The sequence below is a fragment of the Echinops telfairi genome, unplaced genomic scaffold, assembly GCF_000313985.2.
Source record: "Echinops telfairi isolate 266 unplaced genomic scaffold, ASM31398v2 ScPeMD7_6;HRSCAF=24_0, whole genome shotgun sequence".
Classification (NCBI taxonomy): domain Eukaryota; kingdom Metazoa; phylum Chordata; class Mammalia; order Afrosoricida; family Tenrecidae; genus Echinops; species Echinops telfairi.
Genome location: NW_022103902.1, coordinates 5,343,725 through 5,359,879, shown reverse-complemented (window position 1 = coordinate 5,359,879; position 16,155 = coordinate 5,343,725). Strand labels below are relative to the sequence as shown.

At 36.8% G+C, this 16,155-nt stretch overlaps 1 protein-coding gene across 1 annotated transcript in view; it reads right to left on the bottom strand.

The window, feature by feature from the left end:
• ALCAM (activated leukocyte cell adhesion molecule) overlaps window positions 1-15,781 on the bottom strand; it is a 129,294-nt gene extending 113,513 nt beyond the window's left edge. The window contains exon 1 of the mRNA XM_004706381.2: window positions 15,722-15,781. Coding sequence (XP_004706438.2) covers window positions 15,722-15,758 — 37 coding nt within the window. The 5' untranslated portion in view covers window positions 15,759-15,781. The remainder of the gene's footprint in view (window positions 1-15,721) is intronic.
• Between the last annotated feature and the right edge of the window lie 374 nt (window positions 15,782-16,155).

Here is a 16,155-nt window from a genome sequence, read left to right as displayed (position 1 = left end):
CCGGGAAAACATGCCACTGAGCTGATGGTGATGCACAGTGATCAAAAGGACAAGGAAGAATTTTGCCACTGGGCTGTCGATCTTTGTCAAGGTCATGCTCCCACATCTTCCCTCCACCAGAGCAGCAGTGATGTCAAATTCACAAACCTTCTGTTTAGCAGCTGAGTAGCGAACCACTACACCACCAGGATTCTTAGGAATCAAAAATGCATCATGAACCAACATGCACAGGGATTGAACATCCGCAAAGCAAGTTACAGAATTAAAGGGAAGAGTAAACAATTCCACTGCCATCTTTGAGGGTTTTAACATCTTTCTCAAGCAATTCATAAGTCTATGCATACACATAGTAGAAAAGGGAATGATCATCTGAACAACTTTGACCTAATTGATATTGATGTAGTTCTACATTCATCAACTTTAAAATACATATTCTTTCCATGTGTGTATGGTACCTACACTAAGAATATGTAAAATAAGTCTCAAATTTGCTCTTTGACCTCAATGGGATTAAATTAGAATTAAAAATAATAAGGTAACTAGAGAAATAATTTGCTACGTAAAAGTTGTCTGATTTAATTTATATTATAATATAAACCAATCTTATTTCAGATTACACATTTAAGGTTTTACATTACATATTTGTATAGAAAATAACTTTCCCCCCAAAATATGTGTGATATATCCTGGAGGTGGTGTTGGTGTTAGTGCTGTCAAATGGCTCTGCGTCCTAGAGAGCCTCGTCAGGTGTAACAGTAAAACACCAATCAGTCTGTGTCATGTTCATGACGCCCAGTATGTTTGAGTTCACGGTGGTAACCAGTGTGCTGATTCAGCTCATTAAAGGTTTCCCTTATTCTCTACTTAGAAAACATGCTCTCTTTTTCTGATGCCTTGTTTCCTCAAGGCATGTCCAAAATAAGAGGGCAAAAGCCCCAGCACCCTCACTTCTAAGAAGCATTCTACTTGTATTTTTCCCAGACCAATTTATTTGATCGTCTAGCAGTCCACAATACAAGGCAGTTTCCAAAAGTTCATGGAAAAATGGAATTAAAAGGAAATTAGAAATTTCCACAAGCTCCCTTGCATACTCATTCTTCTCTGTCAACACCGCGGTTTGTAGTTCCTTTTGTCTTTTTCATTGTCTGGTTGTCTTACGTGTACGAGGTGATTGAAAAGACCCTGGCTTCGGGCAGGTAAACCAAACCAAACTCACTGCTACTGAGTCAGTTCTGACTCATGGCAACCCTACAGCTTGGTAGAACGGCTCCTATGGGTTTTCAAGATGAGGAGGGGGTACCGCCCCCAAAAAATGGACTTGCACTGGGTAGAGCTTTCGTAGTAGGGCATTTTTTCCCATAGGCAAGCATAGAGCAGGTCACTCTGAGTTAGTGCACCCAGTGATGTTGCATGGGAAGATTCTCTCTGGTCACAGTGAATTTTTTCATAAAATCAGTTTCGCCTGACCCTAAGTTTTTGTTTGTTGGTTGGTTTTGTTTTTAAGGTTCATTTAAGAGACTAGAATGCGGCTGTGAAATTTGTCTTTCTACTCAGGAAAAATACCGCAGAACCTGTGGTTATGCTGGACACAGTTCGCAAGAACAGCACTCTGGGAAAAACTCAAGTAAACAGCTTTTCTCATGTCAAAAGAGGTGAGATGCCGATTGATGACAAAACCTCATTTTGGACATCTGTCAATGTCCCAAGTGGACGAAAATGTCAACAAAATGTGTGCATTTGTGCTTAAAGACCAACGATGGACCATTGAAGAGATGGGAAAGTCATCTGGACTATTTTGGAGCTTGGTTCTGCGAATGGAACATAAGATTTGGGAATGAGAAGAGTCACCACAAAATGCGTGCTTAGGTTCTGAATAACCAGGAAACACTGCACCCAAGGAAGCATGCCGGGTTGGAAAGGACAGCTCTGAAGGGAACCAGACTTTTTCCCAAGGTCACTACTGCTGACAAGACATGGTGCTATTCTTACAGCCCCGAAAGTAAATATCAATCAAGCCAGTGGAAGATGCCAAGGTCACCTCGTCCACATAAAGTTTGTCAAGTGAAATCAAAGATAAAGACAATGTTTGTTTTTTTTAATGTGAGGGGCATAGTGCATTTGGAGTGTGTTCTACCATGTCATACTGTTAATCAAGCCTTTTATTTAGAGATTTTGAAAAGATTCCAGAACAGTGTGAAACAAAAAAGGCCTGCGTTACGGCGGACAGGAGACTGGATTTGCAACAATGACAGTGCACCTGCTCATGCAGTCATCTCAGTGCAACAATTTTTGGCCAAAAACAGGATGCCTCTTTCCCCCTGCACCTGACCCAACTGACCTCACTCCATGTGACTTCTTTTTGTTGCCACGAATGAAGAGGGACATGAAAGGGCAGCGATGTGATGACATAAAAGAGGTGAAGAAAAAAAACGAGGTAGTTGCAATCAGCATCCAAACAGATGAGTTTGAAAAATGTTTCCAAGAATGGAATTTGGATTTGACTAATCGATTAAGTGTATTGGAGAGTACTTGGAAGGTGATAAGGTTGCTTTATAAAAACATTTAAATGCACCGTATTGAAAAATATCCTTGATTATTTGGGCGGTCCTCCCTTGTATAATTCTTCATGGGAGAAAAAGCCTCATTTTCCTCCCCGAGTGGGTACCGATTGCTAACTGCTGGCCTTGCAGTTCCTAACTCAATGTGGCTCCATTAAAATGCTATCTTTGTTTTATTTTTTAACATTCTAATGTGGTATTAGGGACATAATAGACGATCCCAGCTAGAATGGGGGGAAATGTAGAAAAAATATGTTCAGAAAATTTCCAGGTCGGATAGAGTTGGAGGAACCCCTGACACTATTTTCCTAAGCTACCTCCTAAAAATGAAGCCGGTCCTGGAAACCACCCCTCAACCACACAAAAGACCTGCCAATAAATGGTAACACTCGTGAGGAACGTGTGTTCCATAGTACAAGCAACTACACAAAGCAACATTTGTTCAAAACACGATGATAGCAGGAAGGGGCGAGGAACCGGACCAATGGAAATGGGAGATCCAGGACCCAATGAGAAGAGTGCTGACTGACATACTGCAGAGACTGCAACCAATGTAACAGAAAAAATTACTGAAGGTGAAATTAATGTCCTTGGTAAACTTTCAATCACAGCACAATGAATGTCAACAATATGGTCTTTTGCTGTAGATTCCCACAATGCAGTATGACACTGAGCTACTTCCATGGACCTTGATGGTGTTCCAAGCAGATGAAATGTAGAACTTCAAGTTCTGCATTGATCATGAACTTATTTATTTTTTTAGTTTTTATATGACGTACTATTGTAGAATGAATTCCAAAGTGTTCATAGAACATAGATGATGATAGAGAAATCAAAGATAACTAAATATATGTTTTACTGAAAAATGTAGTTTTAAAATTTAGATGTATGTAGTCAATGAACTAATTAGAGAAATTTTTTTCAGAGTTTGATTTGCAAGATTTGTGTTATACATTTAAAGAGAGATATGATAATAACAATGAGTGCAAGAATGAAGGAAATGTTTTAAAAGTGATTGTAATGATGATGGTAAACTGTTCTTAATGTGATTGAACCAATTGAATCGTATGATATGTGAATTATATGCCAATAAAATTGTTGGGAAACAATCTGAATACAAAAATATTTATAGGATATATTTTTTGAAAAGTTTAGAAAGCATATAAGTCAAACTTTGGTGCTCTGCACTTTTCATTTTTGTATCTACTTATAAATATGTCTGTAAAATTCAGCCATTATTAATTTTACTATTATCATATAATGGAAGTGCATGTACATTTATAATAAGAAAGTTTACATAAAATACTGTTTTACAATTTAGAGTAACTGAAAAATTTTTAACCTTGACAACTATAAGAATAAAAATTTTATTTCAGATCCTTAAGTGTGAATGACAGAATGTTTTTAAAATTTCTAAATAGCAAAATCTATAAACACTTTTGGCTACTGGATTTACATAATCAAATTAATTTTAAATTATAATTTAAAAATCATTTGTACTTTAAAATACTATTAAAGGAAAAAATGCACCAACTATTTTCAAAAGGCTATGTGTATACGAAGCTTTCTTGTAATAGCTAAGACTATCATTGTATTTGCTGCTCCAATAACTTTAAATTCTAGTGGTGAAATAATAAAGTAAATGAGAACTACAAGAATAGTTAAATATTTCATCTTAACAGTGTTATGGCAACAAAAATGCCTGCAATTAGAATCAGCCAGCTGTTCCCTGGGAGAAATACGTGGCACCATGCTTCTGTAAAGATTTACAACTTTGGAAGCACTAGGGGGTAGTTCCCACTCTGTCTTAGAAACTTGATGGCAGTGGGATTGTGGAAGCTATTTGAATTTCAAAGCATATAGCAAGTATCCTTAATACACAGAAAACCGAGTCTTGGATAAGGAATAAAAATTAATCAATGGGGAACGTTTCAGGTAAAGAGAATAACGGTACATTGAGAAAGAAGAAAATGCCTTTGAAGGAACTGAGGAAATATGTCTGCCTGTGGGCCACAGAGAGAAATGACATGTCTGCAGGTAAAGTGGGCCAGGTGAGCTGAGTCTCACAAAACAGGGAAAGATTTTTTTTTTAAGGCTAAAGAACCATTTGAAGCATTTAAGCAAGGAGTTTACAGTTGAAAGAAAAATACATATATTCTGAATTTGGAGACTGAAAGAGAGAAAGGATTAAAAAGTTTCTGGAGTCAGATGGATGGTGCCATTTTCAGAGATGAGGCAGATGCAGGACACAGTAGAAGAAAGTGGAGTGTTTGTCAGAACATACTCAGTTTCAATGGCTGTAAGACGTTTAGGGGAGGATGCTATGTTGTTTCACACACACACATATAAAATCCTTGCTATAAGAGGACTGTTTGGCTCTAAAGTTGGTATGTTGAGTATTTTTAGGACATATTTGATAATGGAAGTGTGGTTGTGAGTGAAAATACCTAAAGAGAGAGGAGACTTGCTGTGTGTGGTAGTTACATAATCTGTTGTCAATTTGAGACTTAAGAGTGAAGGGGTGGAGTTTAGCCTGTCGATCAGGTCACAGCTTGATGACCTCATTTGGAGGAGCTAAGGAGATAAGAAGGCAGGACACAGGCACACTCCCCACTCCCCGTGAGACATCGGTGTTGAAAAGCCACGTGGAAAGAGGCTAATGGAGCCAGAACCCTGGGAGCTGTAAAAGCCACTGAAGACCCCTGCCAGTGCTCAGATGCTATCACCACCACTGGATCCACAAGACTTTCCACCCACTGGCCTGTGATCTTCCTGCATGCGGCATTATTGGATGGCTGTGTGAGTCTAAAGAGGAATTTATGGACTAATATTGGACATATGGGCTAATATTGGACTTATGGACTTGATCTGGACTGGGCTTAATATTCAATTGCTTTTGGGTATAAAGCTCTTTCTTAAACCCATTTGAGGGTCTATGAACTTGTTTCTATAGTCTACTCGGACTAACACACTGTGGAAACATACCAACTAAACCTCAAGCAATTACAACATTCGAACTTTAGGTAAGTAAAGAGAGCCAACACAGGAATCTAAGGGTAGGAAAGGAAAAAGTGATGTGCTGGTTTGTGAAAGGCACTGATATAATGCATCATGGAAGAAATCATCAACTGATGCAATGCAGCAGAGAAAACGTGTTAAATGAATACTCAAACCTCCCACTGGTTTTAGAAATATAAACCCCTAATTTGAAGAACTATTTTGGAGAAGGACGAAAGCTTAATGTAAAATTAGACTTTAAACTGAACAATATTTGATTTAGAATGAGGTAACATAAACAGCCATTGTAGATTGAAATTTAACATGTTTGGTTGTAAAAGGGGAATGAGAGAAGATTATAGAAAGGTGGAGGGAAAGTCAGATTATGGAAATGCATTTTTTTAAAAACTGTTAGAATTCTGAGCATGATGAGGGTGGCAGCAATCCAGATCAGAAGGAGCAAGTGTAAACAAAAGAAAGTGTAAAATTCTTGAGAAATTAGGATAAAGTCAACTCTAATTTGTGGAAGTTTTAATAGTCCACAAATCAGAATCAACGTTTCAGAAGAGACTTTAAAATACATTCCAAGTCATATATTTTGCTGAGCATGAAGTTTATAAAGTATTTATACTCAATACTAAAATGCTTTACTGCTAAATTTGGTGTATGATTAAGTCTTCTGTATTTAAAACTTATGCCCCAGTTAATGAAAAGTTATAGATGTGTTTTATCTTCTCAGAAAATGCCATTTAAAAGGAAAATGCCAACTTAACTAGCAAATTAGTTTTGAGCTAGTACGCAACTGAAACAGATGAACAGAATACATATTGCAATTTAGCATTTTATTTCTATACCTCTACCGGCGTGGTTTCTCCTTAGAGCAAGCCAACTGTTGTATAAATCTCTTTTTAGGTTTTGTTAAGCTCACCTGAAGAATATTACATAGAGTTTATCTGTACCAGTTTAAAACTCAGCTGTTGAGAACCTATGTACCGTATATAGTCGTGGATAAGCTGAGTTTTTCAGCACATTTTTATGCCGTTTTTGTGGTAAAATTAGGTGCTTTGACTGATATTCGGGTCAGTTTATATCAAATATATATGGTACTTAAAATCTGCTACATTAATAGGCTTTGCTTGATGGTTTAAATTAAAAATCAACCCCTCAAGCAAAGAGACAATGCTATCAAACACCCACCCTCAATGACAGAAGCGGGTTAAGCGATTTGCTAGATTTGCAACAACAATGGGATAGTAGGTGACCCTGGATATATCTACAAGAAACTGGCAGAGCAATTCTAAGGGTAAAATTAGATGAACCCATCACCCATAGTCCATATGCACAGTTATTAGACAACTAGGTTGTACGAGTTCTAATTGGGCTGCTGTGGGGATTGTCTTCTGCTGATCGGTTAAGCAAATGCAAAGCTTACATATGCCAAAAAAAATGCAAAGAACTGAGAATCTAAAATAAGGCTTTAAAAGTAAAAAGTTTTATAATGAAGCTAGGACAACAATATTTTATCATTTAAAATTATACTATGCTCACTGTCAAAAACCTGCATGTTCTTCATACTTGCTTACTACCCAAATCTGAGAAGAGGAAATGACTTACTTTTGAATGTATGATGATAATAACATTTCCTTTCTTCTTTTTGCAAACTAAAAAAAGAAAAAACTTCAAATCGAACAGCTTCATTTTCCATTGAAAGCAGAACTACTTAGAAAATTTGATCAATTATGGAATAAGTTATTTATTTACAATTACTGTAAATCTCTTAGGTACTAATCTCATGTTCCAGAGACATTTAACTGGACTGAATACTCTTTCATGAAATAAGAGAAAATGAAATCTCATAAAAATTTGCATATAATGCATCAATCTAGCCTAAGAATTGCTTAATGGAACACACTAAGACACACACAACCCACAAAGAAACTTCATTCCCACAGCAGAGAGGAGTTGACATGCAGTGTGCATACCAACAATTCTATTCAGGGTCTGATTACATGTTTAATTCAAAATTATGGGAGGGCAGGAACCAGAGCAGCATCAGAATTCCTGTAACAAAGTCTCCATAATCTATTTCATGTTGTTGGAAAACAGCATATGTTTCAAGTAATTGCTAAAACCTCAGAGGATATCTTCCCAATTACAAACAGTGAAGCCAAATGCTACAAAACCTAATGACTACCTGTGGTCGTCAAGAATCGCAGGTACCTACTGACAGCGCTGAGATTGGTCACGAAGTACCCATTGACCCTTAAAAGCATTACAGTCCTGAGAGCAAGCTCTTGAGTAACTGGGTGTGGCATTTGAATATAGTCACCTTAACTTTTTAAAGAAAAGAAATGTTAGTTCCTCATTATTTACAAACTACTTTGGGTAGTGACTTAAATGGCCCATAAACATTTCCAGGATTTTGGTGGGGGACAATCGTGTGGAAATGGAATTAGTATTAAAAAATTAGAAATTACTTGCTCTAATTGTGCTGTTAAGGGAAGGTCGTCTATTGGTCAGTTAAATAAATGGGCTAGAGGAAACCTATAAAGCAGATATATGTCAAAAAATGTAAAGACTGGGAATCAAAAAATATTGTTAAAATTGAAAATTCTTATACTAAGTCAGAACATGTCATGACACACTGGGAACTGGGAATTCTATGCACATACTCTTCATCATAAGGAACTTTGGTAAATGAACCTAAACATTTGACAAAAAAAGTTACAAGGACGAGAACACAAAACAGAAATTCTGAACAGTTGTTGAGTATTGTTTCTGGTGCATATTTGAGAGTGGCCATGAATTTTACATGAGCTCAATCATAATGTGTTATTTTTCTCTAGCCATGTGCCTTTGGTTTGGGATTAAATCCAAAGTAAGTCAGGTTTAGAGCTTTAGGATTTTCCCAGGAGAGTCAATGCAAATTTGGGCTTTTTTGCAGTCTGCTTGGTCCTCTTGGACGTAAGTATCATATCAGAACCTGTGTATTAGAACATAGCCATGAATGGTTTATTTTTAAAATGTAAACAGATACAAATAATTTGACCCGAGAAAAGCCAGTTTTAAGCATGCCGGTAGTGTAAATAAAACCGTAGAGTAAGAGTGAATGGACGACGTTGCCCCATTCTGGGAAGTGGACATAATTTCTCTCACTATAGTTACATGTTTTTAAGTCTTTTCTACCATTACTAGGTATTTATCAAAATAATTATAAAAATAATTTCTGTAATATGAATGGTTTTATAAGCTTAGGTTAAGGAGATAGAAAACCTTTCCTTTAACAAATTCTATGTCATAAGCATTGCAAATAAAATATACTTGCCTTGAAAATTAGCCTTAACTTTTGCAAAGCTCAAATAATGTTAGTCGTTTCATACTACTTTAAAATATAACTTAAATTATACCAAATGTATCATAACTAGCATCCATAGCCAGGACCACTTAATAAAGCCCCTCAGGAAAGAAAACACTGGTAAATACAGCAAATGTTTTGACAAACCTGAAGTATTTTTACCCCCAACCCTACAACAGATGGAAAACCCTCCTCAATATTCTCCTTTGATTTTATCACAAAAGGAGGTAACAATATGTATGCCATAGCCAGTCTAATTCTCTTTCCTCAAGGAAACAATACACTCTTGTAGCGCCCAAACCCATTCTAATTCACAGTCGAATGTAGTCTATCCATTTCCACGCTTTCATCATGATCTGGTTTTCTGAAATTCAGCGAGTACAACCAGAAGCACCCTCTCCTATTTCAAAATCTTTTGTTTGGGGATTTAAACAGCTAGTCTTCTGTCTCATTGTGTATAGCTTTGCTTGTATCAGCCACTATCACTTCATTGACAATTTAGTACTTCCTTGGGTTATATACTCAGTAGAATTAAACCAATCTGGCAGCTTAAAGAGGAGCCTTTCCATGTGCTAATTGACCTCCATCATGATCACTGCCCAACTACCAGCAAATTGATTCCACCTCATAAGGACCCAATATAGGGAACTTGTCTCTTCATCTTATCGAAGCAGAGAGCCTCATGTTTGTTCCACAGAGCAGCTGATACGTTTGAATCAATAACCTGAGGTTAGCAGTCCTCTGCCTAACCCACGGTGCCACCAAGCCTCTTTGGAAACTTTTCTTTTATCTTCAGGAATAAAATTGGTTGAAAGGTAGTCACTAACATCAGTAGCCTTTTAGTAAATATTTGGAAAGATTTTTTTTTTAATCTACAAAAACGGAAGACAACCTTGCCTGAGATAATGGGTCAAAAATGATCTTTGATGTTTCCAACCTCATTTATACACCTGTTTCTAAATCCATACAACATATTGTCTCATATACCTTCTCTATTCTATATAGAATAAAGAAAGTAATTAAACAAAACTAAGTATATGCCTCAATAACGAAGGTGCTAGGTGGTGTCCTACCATACCATACACATGGTAGAATCCTTCAGGATGATCAAAGCAAGTTTTTCTTGTACTTGATTAAAAAACAGGTGTCTGATGCCAAATTACCTTGCTTGCCCATTGCTCTATGTGTAATTCCCTTCTTCTTTATATATTTGAAACATGAAATGTTGACTTTATATATTTGAAATATGAAACATTGAGTTATTCACCAAAGGTTATATATAGTTCAAATAGACAAGTTCCCAAGTAAAATACTGTTTTTTTTTATTTCAATACCCACCTTTTGATCTAAGAGTCCTTAATCTCTTCATCTGTAAATGGGGATCATAATATATTTAGCTACTGAGACACTTCAAGTGCTTAAACAAAACTCACAGCCATCAAGTCAGTTCTGACTCATAGCCTCTCTGTCCCCAAATCCACACTGCCCTTGAGTCCACTCTGACTCCTGGCGACCCTCTAGGACAAGTTAACACTGCTGTGAGTTTCCAAGACTACAACTCTTTAAGGGGAGTAGAAAGTCCCATTTTTCTCCCATGGAAAGACAACTTCTGACTTTGAGGTTAACAGCCCAATGTGTAACTACTAGCCCAATGCTTGCTCACCAGTGCCACCAGGGAAGAAAAACTTTTCTTTTTTAAATTTCATTCTTTCTTTTAAAATGTTTGAAAATGATTAAACACTCTTCTTTGCTTATAAAGCATAAACTTTACAAAAGAAAGAACATACATCATGTGTTAGATGGTGTGACTCTGGGTCATCATTATGCATAACAATTCTTATTGTATATTTCTGAGATGTTACTGAAGTTGGATCAATTATAGAGAACCTTCAAGAAATTCCATAATGGGTTGGTTGTCTCCTGAATAAATTCCTGTTTTTCTCTTTATTTCTTCTGCCTTCTCTTTCCTTCAAATCTAAGTATATACAATATTGATTGGAACTGGAAACCACGTTTTTTCCTACTTATAATAGTCTTAAGCCCATTACTGACCATTCACAAATATTCTCATGTTTTCATGCCAGAATATTGCTGACTAGCCACAAGCTAACTCACGTTAGCGCTTACATTGCTTGATGCAGTTTTTAAGTCTAAAAGTAAGAAAGCCCTTTATAGGAGCTGGCTGCATGGAAAAGTTTGGCTTAAAATAGCTGGTCAGCCAAGTGTTAGCCAATTTTAGTACAGTCAGAGTGCTACTTCAAAGCAAAGATGGTGACACTTCATCTCCCCTACTTCGACAGGTTATCTGGAGACAGTAGGGGGGCAGCGAAGAAAAGGAAGATCCTTCAAGAATGGGCTCAAACAACAACCACTGACAGGAGAGTGCTCAGGACCATGCAGTATTTCCGTCTGCTGTGCATATGGTTTCTCTAAGTCGGGAATGACTTAGATGGCACATAAAAACAACAAATAATGATCAAAAGATGAATTGTTCTAATCCTAACTTAGACTCTAAACATTTGATTTCTAATTCCTACTGATATAGTTGCTTATCCTATACGAGTCCAATTCTTTCTTAATGCAAATAAATACATTATTTACTAAGAAAAGAAGAGTATGAAAGAAAAGCTCTTTTGACTTGTCAATTGGATACATTCTTTCCCATCCAGTAGCGCATAAAGAACTTTTAACACCAAAGAGATTGCATAGATTCTTAACCTGTAATAGATAAGGAATGGAATGCTTTTATAAGGAAGAGGAGAGAAAAGATGCATTGCGATTCAGATTTTTTTTAGAATGACTTTCAGTCATTTGACATACATTTCAGTATATCAGTTTATTAAATAATGGTGTTAAGAATCTAGTGTGCAATTGATGTAGGGATTGCTGTAAGAGCTGTAAGAGCCTCTTGAATCTGAAATCTTGGCACTGGACTCCTAACTTCCTGAGACTACTTGAAAAAATGATGTATTTTAAAATTATGGCTTTCAATTTAAATGAAAGTTGAAGATATAAATTACCATTTGCTGAGTACTTCCCACATATTGGTCATATTAATATACTACATAAATATACATGCATTTGTGGAAATATGTATATGCACGTGTGTTATATACAATGTTTTTAATACTAATATTTCTCTTACAAGAATTATTTATATATTTATAAATATGACCACTGAGGCTCAGAGAGGTTGAGTGATCAGAAAATTTTAATTCCAGTATGTGATGGAGATGACAATGTCATAAGGAACGGTAAAACAAGAAATCTTTTAGGATGAGAATTGAGAACCAAATGGAAGACAATATAAAATAATAGTAGGAAGCATTAAAAAGATCAGTCTAGAAAGATATAATAGCCATTTAAAAGCTGGACATCAAGGGTTGCTCCTAGTAATTGTGAATGGTCTCAACTGGATCAATCTTCTTGAACATAAAAACTGTCATCTCAGAAATAAAAAGTGTATGTGTACACAAAAACTGAAAAAAGAAATCAAACTTTTGGAGTTGATTCTCATTGGTAGTGACCCCATTGATACAGAGTAGAATTTCTCTATAGGGCACAGGGTTTTATTGCCTGGAATCCTTACAGAAATAGTGTGCCCAATCCTTTCTTTAGTGAAGTCATCCTGTGGGTTTGAACCACCAACATTTAACTTAGCAGCCAATGGCAAATCATTTGCACCATACAGGGGTGGTGGTGGTGGTGGTGTGTGTGTATGTGTAGCAATCTGCAAGGTTGGCAGTTCAAAACCATCAGCCACTTCTCAGAGAAAGACTAGTTTTTCTACTCCTGTGAACAGTTATAGTCTAGGAAACTCGCAGGGGCAGTTCTACCTGTCCTATAGTCTATGAGTCCGCATGGACTTGATAGCTGTGATTATCTGATATTACTGGGGTAGGGTACAGAACAAAATTTATCCATGACATTGGATCACTTATCATTACTATCTAATCCTCCAATGGTCACTCAACCAAACTAGCTTATCTAGTAAGGACAGTTGACAAGGCAGTTTGGGTATGTCTTTTATTATTGCCCGATTTTGTAACAGTGCTGAAAAGAGGGCTGTACAACTGGGAATTTAGAAAAAGGTTGTCTCATTATCTCTTTGCTTATTTTTCATATGAACATCCAGTCTGCAGCAGACTCCTCTTTTTCTGAAACTTCCCTCCCCACTCTTTATAGTCTCCTATCACTATATATATATATATATATATATATACATAGCAACAAAAAAACTTAGCATGTTCTATTGTTATATTGTACTGCAAATATTGTATTGCCTGCATCACACAACATACGTAAAGTTCTTGAATGTGGAAATTAATTATGACTAGATTTTTACAAGGGATCAGAACCACCTGAAAAGACTCTCCAAACTGTGATTCTAACTTCTATTCTTCAACAGAGCTTAAAAAAAATGAGCACGAGATGAGAAAATAGGAATTTTTGCAAAATGTCTGAGTCAGAGATGGTGAGATGTCTAATATTATGAGTACCAGTATGATATATGGCAAAATGAAATGTCTAATTAGAAATGTTCACAACTGTAATGTTTTCAGAATGCATCACAGATACCAAATACATTTCCTTATAGCAGAATAAAGTTTTATGAATAATCTGAAATGGAAGTTAATGAAATGTACCACAAATGTGTAAAAATAACACATTGGTCACTCCAAGTCAGTCCAGGGTATCTGTAACCTAATTGAAATCCTAAAATATTTTCTAATCAGCAATATATCCTAAAAGATTACAATCCAATTAAACAGAAATGTTATGCTCTAGGGAAGATTACAAGAAGTGTGCAACTAGTAAAGAATATTGGAAAAGGAAACTTGTATAGTTAAAAAAAATCCTGAAGGCTTCCCACATTTTCTATGGGAGAGTTTATTTAAGTCCATGGTCTTGTGAGTCAGAATTTTGAGTGCCCAATATTAGTCATCTAGCCAGATCTATTCATAGGCTGAAACTTTCAATTTATTAAACTAGTCCTAGATGAGATCTCACCCTTTGTTTAATTCAATGCTCATAAAATAAATAAATATGTGAATTTGCCAGTGTTTCCTATGTTAACAGGCTCTTTCTTTTTCCCTTATAGACTGAAGGGAAAATGCCTGATGTTTACTAAGCACGTAATATATGATAATGAAGTTCCTACACATTTTTCATAAATAGCCTATGCAATTCTCACCAAGATCTGAATAATTACAAGTAGTATCTCCATTTTACAAATGGAAACATTAAATTCACAGTCACCAAAGCAGCACACATATTGCACGGTGACACTGTGAATTAAACCCACTTCACATGGTTCCAAGGCCCCTGCTCTTTCTCTTCCACTCCGAATGGAAAGCAGGCCATTTTGCTCCATCCGTCACTGTCTGACAAGCTTGCTTAATGTGAGTCATTTCTGCTGGACCTACTCGCTCCATGAGAGACTGAAAAATCAAAAATATAATTCCTTCAAGATATTGAGACAAGACACTAGGCCCCATAATGGAACAATCCAACCCCTGGGCTTCTAGCATCTGAGGCTAGCAGTCAAATATCCACTTGTTCATCTGACCTGAATGTAGACAGGATCAATTCAGATCCTTTGTCATTAATTAATATGTGCTGAAACGATGTTCTAAACATTCAGAGTTTATAACCTTTTCATTCTGCATGCCTCAAGAATACTGGAGTATAGTTCCTTCTAGATAATGCTGGAGAGACAAATTAGCCTCTGAGCTACAGCCTACGGGTAAAAAGAATGGCTTGCAAACAAATAGCGCTGGGAAAGGAAGGTACATATACACAGAGAGAGTGACTCTATAAAAACATTCCACCAAAGGAGCAGACTCTTCAGAGCAGATGAGACCTTACTAAATGAGTAACCAGGAAATATAAAAATGTGAAGATGGCACAATGTTAAAGAATGCTTTTGCCTGATCTCTGGCCCCTGATTGCTAATGGCTGCTATTTGCACTTAAGAGTGTCATCACCCCAGCCTATTCACCCGTGCGTTCTTGGAGAACATTCAAGATGACCAGAAAGGCACTTATTAGGTGGAGAGAGCATTGAAAATGAGAGGAATTGGGACCTACAAAAGAAAGAGCTTCCCCCAAATCTCAAACAGTTAAGAACATATAACCATGGGGCAGGAATAAACAGGCAGCTGTCATCCTGTTCTGTGAGCTTGAAATTAAGGACCAAGAATTAATGGTGGGGAAAAAACTAGAAAGCATAAATGATATCAGGGAGTGTGTAGAGGGACTATGCTCTACTGAGGACAAATGTAAAAGCAGTGTCTCTTGAACTGTCTGGCTCATTTGCTGTACAGGTCCTTTCCGGAACCCGTCATGACAATGCACCTGCTCATTCTTGGATGCTATCAAAGGTGGGCCTGTGAGAATTTCATTGTGAATCTTGACTCCATCCAGTAGAGTTTGGATCTTGCCCCTTTACATGTCCTTTTGTGCCCTAAACTCAAGTAACATTTCATGGGAAGACAATTGAAATGGTTTGAGGGTGCCCACACTGCAGTTTTACAGGGGTGTTAACCTACGCGTGTAAACGTGTACACAGAAGGGCGACAGAGCTGCACACACCACGCTCGGTAGTCTGTAGAACGAGACCGTGTCTATGTTGAGAAACAATGACTTCACATTTTGATATTTTGTTTAGAAAAGGAGTCTGTGATTTTGTAGCAATACTTTTTACTTACCTCCAGAGAGGCAAACATCCTCCAAGGAGAAAACTCATTAAAAATGTTCATGATAAAATAATCCAACTTTTTGTAATAATACAGCTGGCCTAAGAAACTTACATTTAGCCATCTCAGATGTAATTCTCTCCTGATCCATGCACCGCGAAGTGTCGTGGAAGAGGAATAACTGGTTCTACGAAAGCAGCTGCTATTTCACAGGCACTAGTTGGGACAAAGCAGGTCGCATGCATTTTCGTTAGCTCATTTGAATCATGCTTGTGGTGAAAACTGTCTGTGAATTAAGAAAATCTTCTTTATGAAGGAAGAAAATTTTACAAAATGTCAATCATCAGGATAAAGCAATTTGCAGTCCTGGATAATTGCTATTATTGCCATTGACTAAATAACTTGAGAGAAAATACCTCGGTAACAAACAAACCCTTCCAAATTTCCAACTCGCCTTCTTGCATCTCTGAAACCCTGGCCTCAATATTCCACACTTAAATAGTATTACACATTCCCCATGTAAAATGGAATACACATCTGTGTTAGCT